General features: G+C 40.2%; 1 protein-coding gene and 1 long non-coding RNA gene across 4 annotated transcripts; both read right to left on the bottom strand.

Moving 5' to 3' along the window:
* Positions 1-633: 633 nt before the first annotated feature.
* Positions 634-1,562, bottom strand: LOC124878309. Of its 3 annotated transcripts, none has more exons than XR_007040708.1 (4): positions 1,426-1,490; positions 1,083-1,341; positions 760-992; positions 634-692 (listed from the first exon to the last, which is right to left on the bottom strand). It is a non-coding gene; the product is annotated as an uncharacterized LOC124878309 (long non-coding RNA). The 3 variants fall into 3 exon arrangements; XR_007040709.1 differs by having other exon boundaries at positions 1,150-1,341; positions 1,426-1,487; XR_007040707.1 differs by lacking the exon at positions 1,083-1,341 and having other exon boundaries at positions 1,426-1,562.
* Positions 1,563-6,273: 4,711 nt separating this feature from the next.
* LOC124877937 (zinc finger protein 37-like) lies at positions 6,274-21,755 on the bottom strand. The gene is made up of 2 exons (XM_047381580.1): positions 21,467-21,755; positions 6,274-10,391 (listed from the first exon to the last, which is right to left on the bottom strand). Exons 1-2 carry the CDS (start codon positions 21,651-21,653, stop codon positions 7,801-7,803), a joined length of 2,778 nt encoding a protein of 925 aa, XP_047237536.1. The 5' UTR covers positions 21,654-21,755; the 3' UTR covers positions 6,274-7,800.
* Positions 21,756-21,990: the final 235 nt, after the last annotated feature.

Raw genomic sequence — 21,990 nt, 5'->3', positions numbered from 1 at the left:
AATTACAGCTCAGTTAGATCTGCACTCCACAATTTGGCATTTGCGGAAAGAAGAAAGTCAATGTTGAAAGAATACCGCAAGAAATCCAACATGTAATTTGCAAATAGGACGTGACAGAAGGTGTTCTGATCAGATAAAGACAAAACTTTCTGGACCATGTGCAAAAAAAAAAAAAAAAACTATGAGTAGGGGAAAGCAATGAGTATCTTCCTGAATAAAGCAATCCCATGTGTAAAACATGGTATTGGCAGCATCATGCTCCGTCTATGTTTTTCCTTAGCAAGGACAAGGAAGATGGTCAGACATCATTTGATTAAGCTAAATATAGGGCAAATGTGGAAAAAGAAACCTGGATTTAGTTTTAGTCTCTAGAAAGAGAACTGGTGCTCATAGTTGCTGGTTCTACAAAGTATATGATTAAGGGGGACTGAATACAAATGCATACTACAGTTTTCCATTTTTATCATTAAAAAAAAACATGATTGTCCTTAAAAATCACAATAATGTCTTATCGATATTGAATGTAATTGATCAACATTCAATAGGTATGAAGACTTTTGCAATGCACTGTGTTTTTGTCATAGTTTTAAAGGCCGATTTGACCCACATAGAGAAACACTCAAAAACAGAGGACTGTTTTGGTGAGGTTTATTTAAAAAGGAGGAGGAAGACCCGAGCACTGGGAACAGGCACTGCAAAAGACGAGACAGGTTAGAAACGAATGATTCAAAGAAAACCACCGATCTGCAGCTTACTTACTTTTAGATTATTTAGAACCGCCAGGGAGAGAGAAAAGGCGAGTCTGGAAGATAGAGGGGCTCAGGATCCGGCCGCGCTTGCTGATTCCTTAGATCACAGCTGGAGGAAGGACAGGGTCTCACTTAGAGCCTAAAGTGCGAGAGCGGACTGCCGACTGATTTAGAGTCCGGAAATGGATTATGGCAAGAGTTCGTTCTGGATCCTCCTGAAGGTCCATGGCTTGGTTCCAGTACCTGGAAGTAGCGAGACAAAAGGTTTAACGAGGGCAATCACAAAGTACAAGAACAAGGTTAGTCAGTTAGATTCTGGCCAGACTGAACTACCAAGTAGGCAAAACACTCAGGCGTAGAAGTGCTGGCAATCCGCTCTCTTAAACGGGATGAGAAACACCTGTTCTGCTCCTGGCTCTGCGGTACCGGCGGCATCTAGTGGTGTTCAGGGGAAGCAGCCAGACTGACAGTTTTGGCCTTTTTTCAAACTAGATCTTCGATTGTTTCTGTGCCACTCACACATCTTCTCCATCAGCCTCATTCTTAATCTACACGGTTCTGGGTACTCAAGGTGATTCCAAATATTTGCCTGCTGGAAATTGATATGATGGCTGTGGTCAGAGCGGAAAGCTGCAGCCAGCTGCACAAACACAATTTAGGTGATTCATGAACCCACCTGTGAGCTGCCTGTAGTCCAAACTGACAAAGGACCCACTGCTGCTCTGGAGGCACAACTCAGTGATTAACCACTGCAGCATAGCCTGATAGATATAAGAGACAGGAAGGTGGGTGGTCTCACACACAGATAGCAGATGGCTGCTTCTTCCATGCAAAGCTCCTCTTATCAGTTTGTATCACTTTGTATACGCAGTACTTTTAATAATGTTTATACAGCAAAAACTTTGTGACACAGATCCAATAGCAATCTATACACTGACAAGCAAGTGTGCTCAGCAGCCTCAAGCATTTATGTTTCATAACAAGTATAGTGCAGTCAGAACTTTTTTTTTTTTTACAACTTTTTTAGTCAGATGTTTAACCTTCCATTAGAACCACAACTTTACACATACAGCCAGAGCTACAATTGAATGGTTTAGAATGGTCCAGTCAAAGTCCAGACAAGATCAAAAGGGGAATCTGTGGCAAGACATTTTTTGATGTTCACAGACACTTTCCAAACTAATAGAGCTTGATCTATTTCCACACCTTTAGATGTTTAAAGGTGGTAAAGACATACCCCAAACATAAAGCCCCAGAAAACTAATAATAATAACAACAAACAATAATAATAATAAAAGGGGGAAATATTAAAAGTGGAGAAAATGTTTTAGAAAATCATGGACAAACTAATTTGCCCTTCTGGTGAGGGGTTAAATCTCCTCTGAGGTAGTAACTAATGCAGTGAGACCACAAGAGCAGCCAGAATTTATGTCAGTGATACTTTTGGTAGGTAAGAACCCATAAACCCACAAATATTTGTTTTTCAAGAAATGGCTCAATTTTTTCGAATAAGTAAATACAATGCAGGCATGTATTTCAGCAAATTAAAATCATACCATTTTCCAGAGGTTTTCCTCTTTGGACTTCATGTCTGCTTTTTATGTAGATTATAATAAGTCATATCCAGCCCAGCAATTCATAAAGCAAAAACCACACATTGGTCTTTGTAGTCAGGTGCCACCAACAAACTATTTTGGACCAAATCTGATATCTCATAATTAAATACGCAACGGTAAATCTGAACATGTTGGTTTCTCAATAGCAAAAGCAGCCAACTATTTTCTTGAAAACATTTAAATTTGGGACAATGTTCTTTACCGTTTCATTTAAATTTCTGTAATTCATGATAATCAGACTAATTTGTAAAGTATATTTGGTAAGAGAACAGAACAGATAATATGCAACTTGATCTTGAGTGCCATCTTTTTCTTCTTAATGACCGATTTATTTCAAACAAGAATCCCTCCACACTTATTTTTACTACATTTAATGTAAATGTGTGGATACAAGTAGCATGGTATACAGGTCCTTCTCACACAATTAGCATATTGTGATAAAGTTCATTATTTTCCATAATGTAATGATGAAAATTTAACATTCATATATTTTAGATTCATTGCACACTAACTGAAATATTTCAGGTCTTTTATTGTCTTAATACGGATGATTGTGGCATACAGCTCATGAAAACCCAAAATTCCTATCTCACAAAATTAGCATATCATTAAAAGGGTCTCTAAACGAGCTATGAACCTAATCATCTGAATCAACGAGTTAACTCTAAACACCTGCAAAAGATTCCTGAGGCCTTTAAAACTCCCAGCCTGGTTCATCACTCAAAACCCCAATCATGGGTAAGACTGCCGACCTGACTGCTGTCCAGAAGGCCACTATTGACACCCTCAAGCAAGAGGGTAAGACACAGAAAGAAATTTCTGAACGAATAGGCTGTTCCCAGAGTGCTGTATCAAGGCACCTCAGTGGGAAGTCTGTGGGAAGGAAAAAGTGTGGCAGAAAACGCTGCACAACGAGAAGAGGTGACCGGACCCTGAGGAAGATTGTGGAGAAGGGCCGATTCCAGACCTTGGGGGATCTGCGGAAGCAGTGGACTGAGTCTGGAGTAGAAACATCCAGAGCCACCGTGCACAGGCGTGTGCAGGAAATGGGCTACAGGTGCCGCATTCCCCAGACCTGGGCTACAGAGAAGCAGCACTGGACTGTTGCTCAGTGGTCCAAAGTACTTTTTTCGGATGAAAGCAAATTCTGCATGTCATTCGGAAATCAAGGTGCCAGAGTCTGGAGGAAGACTGGGGAGAAGGAAATGCCAAAATGCCAGAAGTCCAGTGTCAAGTACCCACAGTCAGTGATGGTCTGGGGTGCCGTGTCAGTTGCTGGTGTTGGTCCACTGTGTTTTATCAAGGGCAGGGTCAATGCAGCTAGCTATCAGGAGATTTTGGAGCACTTCATGCTTCCATCTGCTGAAAAGCTTTATGGAGATGAAGATTTCATTTTTCAGCACGACCTGGCACCTGCTCACAGTGCCAAAACCACTGGTAAATGGTTTACTGACCATGGTATCACTGTGCTCAATTGGCCTGCCAACTCTCCTGACCTGAACCCCATAGAGAATCTGTGGGATATTGTGAAGAGAACGTTGAGAGACTCAAGACCCAACACTCTGGATGAGCTAAAGGCCGCTATCGAAGCATCCTGGGCCTCCATAAGACCTCAGCAGTGCCACAGGCTGATTGCCTCCATGCCACGCCGCATTGAAGCAGTCATTTCTGCAAAAGGACTCCCGACCAAGTATTGAGTGCATAACTGTACATGATTATTTGAAGGTTGACGTTTTTTGTATTAAAAACACTTTTCTTTTATTGGTCGGATGAACTATGCTAATTTTGTGAGATAGGAATTTTGGGTTTCATGAGCTGTATGCCACAATCATCCGTATTAAGACAATAAAATACCTGAAATATTTCAGTTAGTGTGCAATGAATCTAAAATATATGAATGTTAAATTTTCATCATTACATTATAGAAAATAATGAACTTTATCACAATATGCTAATTTTTTGAGAAGGACCTGTATATTAATGTTTTCTACCACTCCACACCCCAAGGGAAACACGTAGCACCACAAGGGAAACACGTAGCACCACAAGGGACTGCACTCTCACCATTCGTTTTCACTCTGTACACTTTAGACTCCATCTGCTGAACTACTCAGATGAATCTGCAGCTGTCAGGTGGATCAGAGGTAGACAAGAAGCTGGGTACAGAGGTGGACCGCTTTGTGGCAGGGTGTAGAAACAGTTATCTTCTCGTGAACAAAACAAAGCAGAGGCCTATAGATTGCAGAAGAAACAGGATTGTGTCCAACACTTTCCATCATGGGAGAAGACAGGGAAGAGTATAAATACATTAGTATTCACCTGGACAACACACTGGAGTAGAGATGCAACAGTGAAGCCATCTGCACAAAAGGACAGAGCAGACCGCACTACCTGAAGAAGCTTTGGTCCTTCAGTTTTTGCAGCAGGATGCTGCAGATCTTCTATAAGTCTGTTGTGGCATGTGCAATCTCTTATTCTGCCATCATCTGTTGAGGCAGTATCATGAGAGCCAGTCACTTAAAAAAGCTCAGCAAGCTACTAAAAATGGCTGGTTCTGTTCTGGGGAATCTGAAGACGATTGTGCAAAGAAGAATTTTTCATAAAACGAAAAAAAATTACAGACAACCCCAAGCATCCTCTTCATCAAAATGTCATACAACAACAGTGTCTTCAGTCAGAGGCTTCTTCAGATCTTCTGTAAAACTGACCGCTACAGGAGAATCTCCCCGCCCAACGCCATCAGCCATCAAGTCTTTGAACAAGCTTAGATAATAAGAGTTACATTTATTTTCCCTTTAGGATTAATAAAGTATTTTAGATTTGATTTGAAAACATCAACATCTTATTTTTTATCTTTATCAGAGGCTTCAAGCCCCTTTAATTTGCACTGTTCATCACTGCAAACACTCAAACAATCAAACAGTCTGGGGTATTAAGACAGTAAATCAAATTTGCTCTTACCAAACCCAATAAGAACATCTTACAAAAACGACAAATTAAAAGGGAATTTCAAAAAGGCTACTTTTTCTTTATTTTTGCATAAAAAAAGAGAGGGTGCAATTTAATATATATCCACATGGGGGCAGAATGGGCTCATGACTGATGCATGCAGCTTTACAGTTTGTTCCAACTTAAAAAATAAATGTTAGAAAGAGCAGCAAATTTAATGAAGAGATCTGTAAATCCAGGTCTGTAGTCTGCAGCATTTTATCATTTAACCACATATTTCATTTTTCATTTATAAAATGTAGATGTTTAAACAGTCATTGAATCTAACTGCCTTTTTTCAGATAGTTGGATAATTAAACTTATTAGAACCTATTTCAAACTAGATTTGAGCGTTCTGCATGATTCTACAAACATAAAAATCTATGATCATGAATATCTTGTACAGAGGGTGTGGAGTTAGGTGATCAGTTTTTAAAGATAGGGTCTCAACCCACTTCCAGTGACGCCATCTGTACTGACATCCAACTAGTCTGCTCGCTACTTCCTCCACTGTGGCAATGAGCTGATGCACGAATCAGCTTCCTCAAACCATCAGCAACACTTTTTTTAGTGGTTCCAAAAGGTGTTCAAAGCCTCACAAAAAATAACCTCATGAGAAAGGTTGTCTCGAACTCAATACACAGAATTCATACAAAAAACGAATTTATAATTTGTCAAAACAAGGTGTTAACATTTGTTATTAATGGTGAAGTAACATTTTTAAGCTCAGATCTAACCATTATGCATCCCTGTGCAACATATGATGTATTTTGGCTGTATAATAACATTGTGACACGTGGTTTCGCATTAATTAGTTGAAATAAATATATCTCCAGAAAGATGCCAACAACAGAGGGCAGGTTGTCAAAGACTGATTATGTTGCTGTTTGAACGCAGGCAAAAAAAAACAAAAAACTGTCAAGAGTCTTATTGTGGTTTTTATTCACAATATTATGAGGATTTATTAGTTATTAATTTCATAAAGCCACACTGGAGCATGCTCACGTTTAAAAAATACATATATATTTTTTTTTTTTTAAAGAACAGCTTATTTACTAAAAGAAATAGCTAGAAGATTGTGTATCAAAAATATATATATTTTTTTTTTATTAGAATAAAGCAATATCTGAAAACATACATTTTGTTTCTAAGACAATTTTTGCATTCAAACAACTGTCATATAAATTTAAAAGGCACATAAAATAAAACTTCTATTTCTCTTGTGTTCAGAACAAAACTGATCCATCAGAGTCTTGGTTTTCAGTTGTTTAGTCAAACATTCTTTTCCATACTTTACTAAATGACAAAACAAGCAAAAATAGATTTGATCTTTGGTAAATCGCACACAAGAACATTGATGAAAAACTTTCAATGTTAAATATGGTCCTGTTGTTAAAATAGAAATAGTTTTGAAGTTTTAAAATGTCCCGAGCCAGTGATGAAGCTGTATCCAAGCTGCTATTAAAGAATAAAACAGCACGTAGAAACCAGCAAAGGCTAAGTTACAAAAGTAAGGTAGTACACAAAATTACAATGCATGGTGGATTGCAAAACAAATACGTCCTCATAATTCTGGTTGAACAATAACAGAAAAGCACAAAATGTCAGCAGTGGCAGAGTGATACTCTGGACCTCGTTGAAGGGTTTTATAAATGGTCATCTTTTTACCGAAGGTACTCAGTAAAACCAGTTACAGTCCGACTATGGCATGTGCCTGGCTGCTGGTATCAAGGTTTACCAAAGATTAAATTACTGAGGTTACAAATATTGCTAAAGTCTTTGGTCATGCTGAAGACAGAGACAGAGGCGAGCAAATGTTCTCCAGCTATATGGAGAATAGAAAAGGGTTTCTAAATATTTTACATGTAAAACCAAAATATTTCTAAAGTCACATTTTCAGAGTTCTCAAACATTTACGTTCATTTTAAAACATACTAAAAGTTCATTTTGAACTTACAGCAGATATTTCTACAAGCAGCAGATGTTTAATATTTTACTTAAAGGAAGGAAGGGCAATAGGAAGCATGTGAAAAGAAAGATACATGGAAGGAAGGAAGGATGGAAGGAGAGGCCTTTGAAAGGTAATAAAAGGAAGGAAGGAAGGAAGAAAGAGCCAAAGAAAGGAATTATAGAATGAAGGAGAACAGAAGGAAAAAAGGTAACAGAAAGGACAGAAAAGAGGTCAAACACAAGGATGAAAAGATTTAAAGAAGTTATGAAAAACACCATGAGGGTAAATGAAAGCAAGAACATGAGGACAAAAGTAAAGAAGGTACAAAGGAGTTGAGGAACAAAAAAAGGAAGGAAACAAGGGAAAACAAAAAACAGAAAGGAAGAAAAGAGAGAAGGAACAAAAAATCGAATTCACACCTAAGCTACAGCTGCCTGATGGCTGGTGACTTGTCTTTCTAACTTTCCATTTAGATACTTTTAATAAATTCAGCATGTTATTCAGTGGAGTCTTGTGCTTCATCTGAGTGGATGCGCTTGTGTTTGTTTAGTTTTGACCAGGTGGAGAACTCCTCTCCACAAGTAGCACATTTGTAAGGCTTCTCGCCTGTGTGCATCCTCATGTGGCCCTTCAGGTCGGTTCTGTGCCCAAAGTTTCGATCACAAAAGGTGCACTTGTACGGCTTCTCGCCAGTGTGTGTTCTGATGTGCCTTTTCAAAGTCGTCCTGGTGGCGAACTTTCTCTTGCAGTACGAACACTTGAAGGGCTTCTCCCCCGTGTGCACCCGCAGGTGGTTTTTGAAAGCGGAGGAGTCAGCGAACTCTTTGCCGCAGTCCTTGCAAGTGTAAGGCTTTTCGCCCGTGTGAATCCTCATGTGCTTCTTCATATTGACGCAGGAGCTGAAGCTCTTTCCGCACGTTTTGCAAACATATGGCTTTTCCCCTGTGTGGACCCGGACGTGCAGGTCAAGGTTATAACGCCGGTTAAAACCGTTTCCACACACGTCGCATTTGTAGGGCTTCTCAGTGGAGTGGATCACCAAATGCTTGTTTAAGTCCCAGCTCTCTCTGAACATTTTCCCACAAGTGTCACATTTGTAGGTCTTCGCGACAGTGTGGGACTTCATGTGGAATTTGTAGTTCTTGAAGTTGGACATTACTTTGCCACATCTGTCGCACTTGTAAGGGTTTTCCACCTTCTCCTCTCCGTCGCTTGATTCGCTGTCATCGGTATTGGACCGCGGTGGGTCGGGATTCTGGTTGGATGTTGTATTCTCTTTGCTGCATTCGTCATGCTTTTTTATTTGATTGCTTTCGGACGATGTGGAACCTTCCTTTTTACGCATCCTTTTAGGCGGCGACTCAGAACCCTGACCATCTCTGCGTCTCCTAGTCGATGTTGCCTCCTTGCTTTTTGCATCTTCATTATGAGATTTCCTAACAGTGGTTTGCTTCTTGCTTCTTCCTGACATTGGGCTTCGATCACTTGATTTATGTTTGGATTTAGAATGCGAGGTTGCCTTCTTCCTATCGCTTAATGTTTTACGTGGCACTGTTTCTGTTTTTTCACTTTTGCTCTTGCTGTCATTCTGTGCCATCTCAGTATCTCCAGTAGAAGCCTTGTTGATGTCACCCTGTTCTTCATTTTGTGCAGAATGTGAACTGAGGTTGGAAGTTTCTTTCTCCTCGTGGGGTTTTATATTTGGCTCTTGATCTGTACCTTCATTAGGGGTCATCTTTCCACTGTCAGATCTCTGATTTGGCATTGTCTCAGAAGTTGAGTATGATGCATTGTTAACGCCTGTTGAGCTGAGAGTTTTATCAGTAGCTGATCTTGAGCTTTGTCTGTGCAACTTCTGCTTAATTTCAGATGTTGATGTTTTCCTCTCATCTTTACGTTTTTTCGTTGACATGTGTTGTGCCCTATCAGTCGATGTCACAGACTCTTTCATACTACCCTGTTTTGATGTTTGTTCTGTACTTTTTCTTGATGATAAACTCACATCATGGATTTTCTGGTGTGATGTTTGCTCAACATTTTCTGTTGATGTTGCTCCTGCGTCTTGACTGTTCTTGTTTGGTATTAGCTCAGCAGATTCGTTTGATGTTGTGATCTTGTCATCTTGGTTGCTTGAACTAAAGGCTTGCCTTCTATCTTGACTTTCTGCCCTCTCAGTTGTGGCTGGTGTCTCATCTTGAATTTCATCATCTGGTATTGGCACAGTCAGGGTGGGAGGCGCTGGCCTCCAATCTTGATTCTCCTCAGGTTGAGTAGGTTCAACACTTCTATGTATCACTGAATTGTCATTTTGAATCTCATTTGCTTCTGGTTCACAGTTTCCTTCAGGTGTCAAGATTTCGTCGTCACCTGTACACGTTCTTGTTTGCGGGGACTCGTTGCTTGCAGGTGGTGTTGTGAACTCAGTATTAATGTCTTGCGTTAGCTCAGCACTGGCTGTTAACATTGGGCTCTCAACATTATCTTTCTCTGACTGTCTCTGCTCTGTGATGCTGGCTGATGTTGCATTTAAATCATCAAAGCTCATATTTAAAGATGGCTCAGGACTCATACTGGAGAGTGCGAACTCATTGTCGACAATGTCATTAAATATGTCCGTATAATTCACATCTAAAAATGATTCATCAAATGTTTCCTCTGTAGTTGTACATAATTCTGGGCTCCGCTCAGTTGAAATTGGCTCTGTAGGTTTAGTTGGTGATGCTCCTCTATTATCATTTTGGGTTTCAGCTTCACCTGAATTTTGAGAGAGCGGTTGCTCACTCACCGACGATGTCACATCCTTAAATGCAACCTCTACATCCTTGTTTGAGGTGTTAGACGGAGAATCTATATTTGCTCTGCTTTCTTTTTCAGGTCTTAACAGCTGGGACTGATCACCAGAGGTATTTCGACCAGCAGCTGGAGTCAGCTTGGAGGCTGTGGCTTCTTGCTGCTGCGGAGGCTGAGGTCGTTGCTGGCTGATGCTTATTTCCTCATGCTCATCTTTAATCTCCACAGTATCTGGTTGGAATCTGGACGCTCCATCGTTATTGCCATGCTCCTGCTGATTTAGGAGAGCCTTTATCTCTAAAAAGACAACAAAAAAAAACAGAAAATGTTTGACCTTATGTTTAATACTTTGGAGAATACAGGTCCTTCTCAAAATATTAGCATATTGTGATAAAGTTCATTATTTTCCATAATGTCATGATGAAAATTTAACATTCATATATTTTAGATTCATTGCACACTAACTGAAATATTTCAGGTCTTTTATTGTCTTAATACGGATGATTTTGGCATACAGCTCATGAAAACCCAAAATTCCTATCTCACAAAATTAGCATAGTTCATCCGACCAATAAAAGAAAAGTGTTTTTAATACAAAAAACATCAACCTTCAAATAATCATGTACAGTTATGCACTCAATACTTGGTCAGGAATCCTTTTGCAGAAATGACTGCTTCAATGCGGCGTGGCATGGAGGCAATCAGCCTGTGGCACTGCTGAGGTCTTATGGATGCCCAGGATGCTTCGATAGCGGCCTTTAGCTCATCCAGAGTGTTGGGTCTTGAGTCTCTCAACGTTCTCTTCACAATATCCCACAGATTCTCTATGGGGTTCAGGTCAGGAGAGTTGGCAGGCCAATTGAGCACAGTGATACCATGGTCAGTAAACCATTTACCAGTGGTTTTGGCACTGTGAGCAGGTGCCAGGTCGTGCTGAAAAATGAAATCTTCATCTCCATAAAGCTTTTCAGCAGATGGAAGCATGAAGTGCTCCAAAATCTCCTGATAGCTAGCTGCATTGACCCTGCCCTTGATAAAACACAGTGGACCAACACCAGCAGCTGACACGGCACCCCAGACCATCACTGACTGTGGGTTCTTGACACTGGACTTCTGGCATTTTGGCATTTCCTTCTCCCCAGTCTTCCTCCAGACTCTGGCACCTTGATTTCCGAATGACATGCAGAATTTGCTTTCATCCGAAAAAAGTACTTTGGACCACTGAGCAACAGTCCAGTGCTGCTTCTCTGTAGCCCAGGTCTGGGGAATGCGGCACCTGTAGCCCATTTCCTGCACACGCCTGTGCACGGTGGCTCTGGATGTTTCTACTCCAGACTCAGTCCACTGCTTCCGCAGGTCCCCCAAGGTCTGGAATCGGCCCTTCTCCACAATCTTCCTCAGGGTCCGGTCACCTCTTCTCGTTGTGCAGCGTTTTCTGCCACACTTTTTCCTTCCCACAGACTTCCCACTGAGGTGCCTTGATACAGCACTCTGGGAACAGCCTATTCATTTAGAAATTTCTTTCTGTGTCTTATCCTCTTGCTTGATGGTGTCAATAGTGGCCTTCTGGACAGCAGTCAGGTCGGCAGTCTTACCCATGATTGGGGTTTTGAGTGATGAACCAGGCTGGGAGTTTTAAAGGCCTCAGGAATCTTTTGCAGGTGTTTAGAGTTAACTCGTTGATTCAGATGATTAGGTTCATAGCTCGTTTAGAGACCCTTTTAATGATATGCTAATTTTGTGAGATAGGAATTTTGGGTTTTCATGAGCTGTATGCCAAAATCATCCGTATTAAGACAATAAAAGACCTGAAATATTTCAGTTAGTGTGCAATGAATCTAAAATATATGAATGTTAAATTTTCATCATTACATTATGGAAAATAATGAACTTTATCACAATATGCTAATATTTTGAGAAGGACCTGTATACAGTAAAATTCTCTAGGCTAAGTAAAACAGCATTTTTCCTCCTTTAAACATGGAATGAAAGTTAGTTGACCAACTAAAACTTTTACCAGATTGTCTTGGGAAATGGTTTGTTTCTTTGAGCTTTGAATGTTCAGCAATACCCCTTCCTAATTAAAACTGTAGGACAGCAAATTAAGTAACACATGGTGTGTAAATAAATATTCTTATCAAGGGATGAGGCATCCAATGTTATCTATCTTAGAAATAAGATGCTCTCCATCCAATCTGACTGAGTTAAAGGTACTGTGCAGGGCCTGAAATTTGCAGTAGGATTGCGGGTATTGTGCATTACATTTTTGATTTCCGCAAATATAGGTCTTATAATGCGGGACATTCCCGCATGGAATCAGCGAAATGTAAGGACGTGGACGTTTGCACCACCGTCACTTGGCGCGTGCGCCAATCGGGCGCGCTCCTTTTCTCTCAGGATACGAGCTCTCTCCGCTCTGGCTTTATCCCTCTTGCAACAATTGTAGGATTAAGGTAAATGTGCGGTTAAACATGGACATGGACCGTTGGTTAAAACACAAATCGAATGTTACATCAGCTGAAGGGGAACCCGCTCCCAAAAAAACACCTCAAGAAAAACTCACGGCTGGAGGCAGCGCTGAAGCCAGTGATGTCGGGAGTGACCCAAAACCTCTGGATTCTCATACAGGTAGCGCTGGTAACTTTATGAAGCCGTCCAAAGACAAGTTTCAGGCTAACTGGCTCAAAATATACCCATGGCTTGAACATAATAATGGTGAAATGAACTGTTCTATTTGTAAAATGTACGGTGCTGTGCCTTTTACGAGCCGGTGCTATAAAACATCAACTTTGCGCCGCCACTCAGATGGCGTTTCTCATACAGCTGCAGTGAAAAGAAAACACTAGAAAATTTCGGAAGAAATTTAGACGGGGCCTGGGTCTTGGTGCGTGCTTCTCGGACTGGAGCTTGCTATTTTTATTAAAATTCATTGTCTAAGCTATTATCAGCTTAAAATATTACTAGTGACTCTGGAAGACTGAGGCTTTTATTTTGAAATTTTCAGTAAGCCTTATTTTAAATGTCCAACATAGTCCCATTTCCAACACTGGGTGAGCTCCAACATTAGTGTAATGCCCAGTGCTGCAATCATCTATTGTTTAAAATGTAAAGGCTTTTATTTTGTAGAGCATGTTTTGTCTTATTTTGAAAGTCCAGCATGGTTGTCCTTTCAGGTCTGGGTTATTTCTATTAGTTATATAGAACCTGCTTGCTCTTCTGAAATCATTGTGTATACTGTTATCAGCTTTCAAATATCATTAGTAACTATGGAAGGGTGATGAAAGAAATTGCCCTTTAGGGTTAATCACTGTTGTTTGGATGTTGGAACAGCAGTACATGCTGTTTAAGTAGCCCACACAAAATGGCCGCCATGTAGTTGCCTCCTGTGAAGATGGTCAAAGGGGTAGGGGTCGGGTCAGGTTTAAGCCATAGAAATGAATGAAAGTCAATGCAAAGTCCTCAAAAAGATAGTAATCCATGAATGTATGTGTCTGTGTGTGTCTGAGTATGAGACACAGAGAGGCAGAAAGAAAGACAGAATCACATCCAGACATATACGTAGGAGATACACAGAGCTATAAATAGAACAGTGAGGAATGAATCAGCCAATCAGCAAAGAGCGTCAGTGTAACTTGACACCTGCTGTTTCTCACTCACGCAGCACCTCACTCTGTGTCTCCCCTGGTCTAGGCTTTATAACATGGAGGCGCATGCTCCCGAACAACTGGCCATAACTCGGACACCGTAGGGGCGATCGATGTCATTCTTGGACCGTTTTTATCAGAACGGACAGGGGAACATTAATATTCATCCTTTATTTTTGAAAATATAATAATAAAGACACAACACTGGGTGAAAAGAGAGGCAAAATGGAGAAAAAGACAAAAATGCCTGAACATGCTCCCGAACAAAGTCTAATATCTCGTACATGGTATTTGAAAACTTTTCGAAATGTGGATGACAGCTATCCCTCGTCCCCGATCATGGAGATTTTCACACCTCTATGTCATTCACAGTATAAAATAGGAGGATGGAAAGAAATGGTTTCAGTCATGGATTACAGGTCAAACTCTCATTGAAAATACATGGGAGAAGGCCTACAGAATTCTACTGACTTTTGGCGATTGAGGGGGGTTTGACAGAAAACCGTGAGACCTAGAACAACTTTAAAGATATTGTGTGAAAGCAGAGGCCCGGCCCTACAAACTGACCGAAAATTGTGACTTTAAAGCAAAATTTGTGGCCGTGAGGGCGTGTTAAAAATCATTTTTCCTGAAAAAAACCCTGCCTTCTACACTCTAGTAACTGCCATTTCCACTGTAGGAGTGGGATTTTTTTGCAAACTTTGTGTGGCTTGATGTCTTATTTGAGAGAAACTGTAGCAGTTATCAACAAACGTTTTCACTTCTGAAAAGCCGGCGGATTTCTCTACAAAATGAAAGTCCAACTGTGTTTCTAGGTGAAAGTATGGCGATACAGTAGAGGCCCAAAAACAGTGAATTTTGAGGATTCCTTCCTCCCTTGACTCCATGCATTCCTATGGGATTTTGGGGCGTGGTTTTTCGTTAATTACGTCGCCATGGTAACTCGAAACGCCAATAAAAGTAATAGCACACCTCCCGGGACCGAGCCGGACGTTTTGATATATATATCGTGGGGGTGCGCGCTGCGGTTCGGGCCGCATTAACGGAGACGGAAGAAAATGCTTCGCAATGCATTCAATGCCTCCTTGCATTGCTATGGCAGGCCCCAACGAGGCAGATTCAGCAAAAAACGTGATGGCTAAAGCTTTTGAAGAAGCGCAGTCACAGTGTGACGAGGAAACAAAGGGGCTTCTAAAAACTGCTTACTTTATTGCCGAAAACGAATTACCCAAAGCACAATTTTGTCATCTGGTTAAATTTATGAAAGACATGGAGTGTCCCGTTTTTAAAAAGCTTAACACAGAAACATCAAGCTATGGTAGTTACATAAATGAAAAAGGATTGTTAGAAATGCACCAAGCCATTGCAAGTACACTTGTAGAAGATGTTGACAATGCTGTAAGAAGAAGTCCTGTGTTCTCATTATTAATGGATGAATCTACTGACATTAGCAATACAAAACGACTAATTACCTACGTCAGGTACATCGAAGACAATAAGATTCAAACAAAACTGCTCAGGAATTCTGAAATAGTTGATGGAAGAGCAGATACTATTGTTGAGGATGTGAAACAACTGTTGACAGAGAAAAATCTAGATGGAAAACAACTTACAGCAGTTTGCACTGATGGAGCAGCTGTTATGACAGGGTGTCGTCAAGGAGTTGTTAAAAAACTGAATTATAGAGAATTATATAACTCAGATTTGGTGAGCTGTACAGCTCATCGTCTTGCACTTGCTGCCACCGATGCAGCCAGCTTTGTGCCACAGGTGAAGAAGTTTCAGCAGGATTTGAGATCAGTTTTTGTGTTTTTCAGTAACTCTGCTGTCAGAAGCAACAAGCTGCATGAAGTGCAGAAACAGCTAGATGAACCCCATCTGAAGTTCACTGAGCCACATACAGTGAGGTGGTTGTCAATTCACAGTGCTGTTTCAGTTGTGTGCAGATCATTGAAATCCCTGAGAGATGTACTGGAGCACATGGCTTCCTCTGATGCTCAGGATGCTGACAAAGCCAAAGGTCTATTGATAGCTGTCAGACAATTTAACTTTGTGGCCCTTTGTCACATGATGAAGGATATACTGATGCATGTGGTCCTTCTCTCAAAACATTTTCAAAGAAAAGATCTGGACTTTTCCACAGCCCAGCCAATGGTTGAAAGTACCAAGGCTGCACTGGGAGAACTAATAGTCCACCCTGGCCCTTCAGAAGCAGGATTCTTCAGGTCTCTACAAGGTAACAAGTTTAAAGGAGATAAAGTGTTTCACTGTCACACTCAAAAACCAGCCTTTGATGACATGAAGAGCAGGTATGTTGGATCCTTGATAAAAGAAATTGACAGAAGATTTCCCTCTGACACACTGGATATTTTGTCATGGTTCACAGTTCTGGAGCCAAAAAAAGCCATCGTGGCAAAACAGTCTGAGAATTTTTCTCACTATGGTGCAGATAAACTTGACAACCTACTGGCCCACTTCTCAAGTAGTGTAAATGCAGCGGATGCTCGGTCCGAGTTTGTATTGCTGAAGCAAATTATGGTTTCCAGTGACCGTTATGCCTTATTTTCCTTTCAAGAGTTTGCAGAGGCTGTCCTGAGTAAACATAGTGGTGTATTCACTGAAATGGAGAAGCTAATTAAGATGGGTCATACCAATCGCAAGTGTGTCTTGCGAACGTGGATTCAGCACACAAAACAGGATAAAAACAAGATTCAGAAATTCACTTAATAACACAAACCTCAAAAATCTGATGATGATTTCAGAACTTGGTCCACCCCAAGAGCAGTTTGATTTTAAAAGAGCTATAATCAAATGGAAATAGATGAAGCAGAGAAGACAGAGAACAGATAGGACAGAGGATCGAGCAGAGCCTGGAGGAACGAGCCACCAAAAAGAATCATTACACTGATTTAGCTGATGAACAAAAAAGTTGGAGCAATGTATATAGTTGGATACGTTATGATGCCAAGTCACCAAAGTCTGTTTCTGCAGCTTAGGTTTTTGAAATATTTAGTTTTTCTAGAAAGAGAGAACCCATGGAAAGAAGAGAGAATGGAGACCGATTAGGAGGAGGCACCAAAAGGATGAAAGATGCAACTCAAAGTGGAAGAACATAAAACAAATTACAGAAATGTAAATAGTTCAGATAATCTCCAAAGCCCCTAAGCAGCTAAGCCAGAAGTCATGAGAGAAATTTTAGTTCAACAAAGTTGTTACAATGAAGAAAAATGCAGACAGAAGTACAAAACCAGGAAAAGAGTAGAGCATGGAGACAAAAGATAAGAGACAGCCACAGATGATAAGTAAAGAAGAAGATTAAAAAGGGACAGTTAGAATAGTATCGATGTGAGGTAAGACTAAACAATGTTAAGATCTAAAGTTAACCTCAAAAGTAGTTGAATGGATAGTTTCCATGCTTAAAATATTTTTCTTCCTTTACCTCCTGTCTAAAGAGATGGGAAAGAGATGAATAAAGCTGAAGAGGGAACAGCGTGGAGACGAGAGAGCCACCTAAGATGACCACTCAGAAAGGAGAAAGTGACAAATTAAAGCTGCCAATTAATCTGAGGTATGAGTAGGACATTTTGTCAGGGTCATAAGTTACATCCCCCCAAAAGTGTATAAATCCCCCCCATTGCAAAGCTTGTAGGGGGGGAATTACCCCTATTTTAAAAAGTGAATTTCAGGCCCTGCTGTGAAATGAAGAAGGTCCAAAAATGTCGGTATCTAGGTGTGCAAAACCTAGAGACATATCCAGAAAAATATGCATCTCTAACTGCAGTGAAAGGTGGTGCTACAAAGTATTGGCTTAGGGATTCTGAATGCATATGCATGCTGCACTTTTCACATTTTTAGGAAAAACGTTTGAAACCCAGGTATTTCTGGCCAAGCATGATTTACTTCTAAAGTGTAAAGAGAGGGACAAACGTCTATTACAGGCCACAAGAAACACTTCATTAAGGCAGTTTCTCAATGCTACAAATCTTGCTGGAGTTCTCACCAAATTAAAATTGTATAGAAGGATGCATCATATTTATTCTACTTCACAGGGATTAGTTTATTACTACTTTGAGTTAGTATATCATCTAAAATCCCAATTAAATACTGAAACGCGTGGTTTTGACTTAACAAAAGGTGGAAAAGTTCAATGGGGTGTGAAGACTTTTGCAAGGCAATGTAATGTCCATTTTTTTTAAAAGGAAATACATAAACAAACAATGCAAAGGTTTCGCTAGTTCATAGCAATGCACTGCTCTCCTATGCATTGCTATGGCAGGCACCTATTACTATTCACCTCTAAACTGGTCTCTTTATATCTTTATTTTTCTTCCGTCAAAATTAATACGGCCCGAACCGCTGCGTGCACCCCCACAATATATACCGGTACATCAAAACGACCGGCTCAGTCCCGTGAGGTGTGCTATTACATTTATTGGCGTTTAAAGTTACTATGGCGACGTAATTAACGAAAAACCGAGCCCCAAAATCCCATAGGAATGAATGGAGTCAGGAACGGAAGGAATCCTCAAAATTCACTGTTTTTGAGGCTCTGCTGTATCGCCATACTTTCACCTAGAAAAACAGTTTGACTTTCAATTTGTAGGAAAATCCGCCGGCTCCTCAGAAGTGAAAACGGTTTGTTGATAACTGCTACGGTTTCTCTAAAATTAGACTCCAAGCGACACAAAGTTTGAGAGAAAATCACACTCTTAACAGTGGAGATGGCAGTTACTAGAGTGTAAAAAGAGGGGATTTTTTTCAGGAAAAATTAGTTTCAACTGGCCCTCACGGCCACAAATTTCGCTCTACAGCCACAATTTTCGGTCAGATTGTAGGGCCGGGCCTCTGCTTTCACACAATAATTTCAAAATTGTTCTAAGTCTCATAGATTTCTGTCAAAACACCCTCGATCGCCAAGACTCACAGGAATTCTGTAGGCCTTCTCCCATGTATTTTCAATGAGAGCTTGACCTGTAATCCATGAGTGACACCATTTATTTCCATAATCATATTTTATACTGTGAATGACATAGAGCTATGAAAATCTCCATAATTGGGGACGAAGGATAGCTGTCGCCCACAGTTTAAAAAAATTTCAAATACCATGTACGGATTCCGAGATATTAGACTTTGTTCGGGAGCATGTTCAGGAATTTTTGCCTTTTCCTCCATTTTCCCTCTCTTTTCACCCAGTGTTATGTCTTTATTATTATATTTTCAACAAAAGTGTGTTAATATTCTCGATCCCCTGTCCGTTCTGATAAAAACGGTCCAAGAATGACATCGATCGCCCCTACGGTTTCAGAGTTATGGCCAGTTGTTCGGGAGCATGCGCCTCCATGTTATAAAGCCTAGACCAGGGGAGACACAGAGTGAGGTGCTGCGTGAGTGAAAAACAGCAGGTGTCAAGTTACACTGACGCTCTTTGCTGATTGGCTGATTCATTCCTCACTGTTCTATTTATAGCTCTGTGTATCTCCTACTGAATATGTCTGGATGGGATTCTGTCTTTCTTTCTGCCTCTCTGTGTCTCACACTGGGACACACACACACACACAGACACACACCCACACACACACAGACACACACCCACACACACATGCATGGATTACTATCTTTCTGAGGACTTTGCATTGACTTTCATTGATTTTCAGTCATTTCTATGGCTTAAACCTGACCTGACCCCTAACCCTTTGACCATCTTCATAGGAGGCAACTACATGGCGGCCATGTTGTGTGGGGAACTTAAACAGCATGTACTGCTGTTCCAACACCCACACAACAGTGATTGACCCTAAAGGTCAATTTCTTTCATCAACCCTCCATGCTTACTAATGATTATTTAAAGCTTATAATAACATACACAATGGTTTTACAATAGCAAGCAGGTTCTATATAACTAATAGAAATAACCCAGACCTGAAAGGACAACCATGCTTGATTTTCAAAATAAGACAAAACATGCTCTACAAAATAAAAGCCTTTAAACAATAGATGATTGCAGGAGTGGGCTTCACACTACTGTTGGAGCTCCCCCAGTGATGGGAATGGGACTATGCTGGTCCTTTGAAACAGGCTTACTGAAACTTTCAAAATAAAAGCCCACACCTTCCATAGTTACTATGGATTTTGTGAGCTGACAAGTGCATAGAAAATGATTTTTAAATAGCAAGCGGGTTCTATTTAACTAATGGAACTAACCCAGACCTGAAGGGAAAACCATGCTGGACTTTCAAAATAAGACAAAACATGCTCTACAAAAAAACCCTACCCTAAATAAAAGCCTTTAAACAATAGATGATTGCAGGAGTGGGCTTCACACTACTCTTGGAGCTCACCCAGTATTGGAAATAGGACCATGTTGGCCTTTTAAAATAAGGCTTACTGAAACTTTCAAAATAAAAGCCTCAGTCTTCCAGAGATACTATGGATTTGGTGAGCTGACAAGAGCATAGAAAATGATTTTTAAATAGCAAGCGGGTTCTATTTAACCAATGCAACTATCCCAGACCTGAAAGTACAGCCATGCTGGACTTTCAAAATAAGACAAAACATGCTCTACAAAATAAAAGCCTTTGCATTTTAAACAATAGATCATTTCATGACTGGGCTTCACACTAATATTGGAACTCACCCACTGTTGGAAATTGGACTATGATGGTCCTTTGAAACGGGCTTACTGAAACGTCCAAAATAAAAGCCCATACCTTCCACAGTTACTATGGATTTTGTGAGCTGACAAGCGCATAGAAAATGATTTTTAAATTGCAAGTGGGTTCTACTTAACTAATGAAACTAACCCGGACCTGAAAGTACAACCATGCTGGACTTTCAAAATAAGACAAAACATGTCCTACAAAATAAAAGCCTTTGCATTTTAAACAATAGATCATTTCAGGACTGGGCTTCACACTAATGTTGGAGCTCACCTAGTGTTGCCCATTTAAAATAAGGCTTATTGAAAATTTTAAAATAAAAGCCTCAGTCTTCCAGAGTTACTAGTAATTTCTGAAGGTGATTATTGCATACATAATGATTTTTAAATAACGGCCAGAGAAACTTTGTGGTCCCAGAAGCACGCACCAAGAGGCAGGCCCCGTCTAAATTTCTTCCGAAATTTTCTAGTTGTTTTTTACTCTTGACAAGGTATTTAAAAATATTCTTTATATGCCAAATTCCTGAGGCAAATATCGTTGTCATACATGAAATAATCCAAAATGCTAACTATTTGTTAGATATTATCTAAAATGTTAATACAATTTCATTAAGCCCATGCAGTTTTGAGATACAGCGTCAATGTTCTCTGCAACATTACTCGGTACTGGCAGAAAAAGGATTCATCACGCATAACTTAACTTCCGCATTTAAAATATAATTAGTTAGTGCGTCATTTAAGCCTAATGTGGAAATGTTTTTTGCTTTAGCAGTAGGTGCTATACATATATACATATGTATATATATATAAATATATATACACATACATATGTATATATATATATATATATAGAGAGAGAGAGAGAGATAGCAGCACAAATATATACATATATATCTCAGAAACTGTTTTAAACGCGTCGCACCTGTCAAACAGCTCTAACATCGCAGCAACCGGTGCCCCGATTACAGAAAGATAAAACTTAAAAGAGAACATACGTTGTAATTATCAGAGAAATGGCCACTAAATTCCTTACGACGTAGCTGCTCTTGTTGGTTAAGAACCCGGGGACTAACCTGCTCTCTGTAACTTTTTCTCTGGAGAAAACACTGTGTCCAGCATCCTGCGCTGACGAGCGAGCTCTGCTTCATAATCTTCAACTCTCTTTTCAAACGCTCCCAAGATCTCCTGAGCTGCCGCAGTCAGACGATCGCAGACAAACTTACGCATACTTTGAACCGGATACATGGTCAAAACGGACATAATTAAACTTCACATAAGAAAATAATCATCAACTCGAAGGGCTGCTGATTGAGGTCTACTGTTTGCTTCCGCGTTGGAACTTGGACGACTCAGAAAATACTTGTTTTAGCTTGGAGTGCCACCTACCGTCCTGGAATAGAAGTGACAATTTAAGTATTACTGCCTGCGTTTTTTCTGTTGACCTCGAACACTTCAATTATCAATCATGATGTGTTTACTTAAAAAAATAGTTTGATTAATATCAAAAAAATTATTTAAATGTCTTTCAGCACATGGCTGATTAACTGAATATATCGCAAAGACAATTGGCCCAAGTACTGAACCATGTGGTACTCCA

This window comes from Girardinichthys multiradiatus, chromosome 12, assembly GCF_021462225.1.
Source record: "Girardinichthys multiradiatus isolate DD_20200921_A chromosome 12, DD_fGirMul_XY1, whole genome shotgun sequence".
NCBI classification, from domain to species: domain Eukaryota; kingdom Metazoa; phylum Chordata; class Actinopteri; order Cyprinodontiformes; family Goodeidae; genus Girardinichthys; species Girardinichthys multiradiatus.
Note: the sequence above shows the minus strand (reverse complement) of the source record. Positions and strands in the feature narration are given on the sequence as shown.

What these genes read in the sequence shown, in the direction of transcription:
- LOC124877937 (XM_047381580.1), bottom strand. Translation starts at nt 21,653, where the DNA reads ATGTCCGTTTTGACCATGTATCCGGTTCAAAGTATGCGTAAGTTTGTC. An exon ending in GAAAAAGTTACAGAGAGCAG is followed by an intron (nt 10,392 to 21,466) that starts GTTAGTCCCCGG and finishes TTGTCTTTTTAG; the next exon opens with AGATAAAGGCTCTCCTAAAT.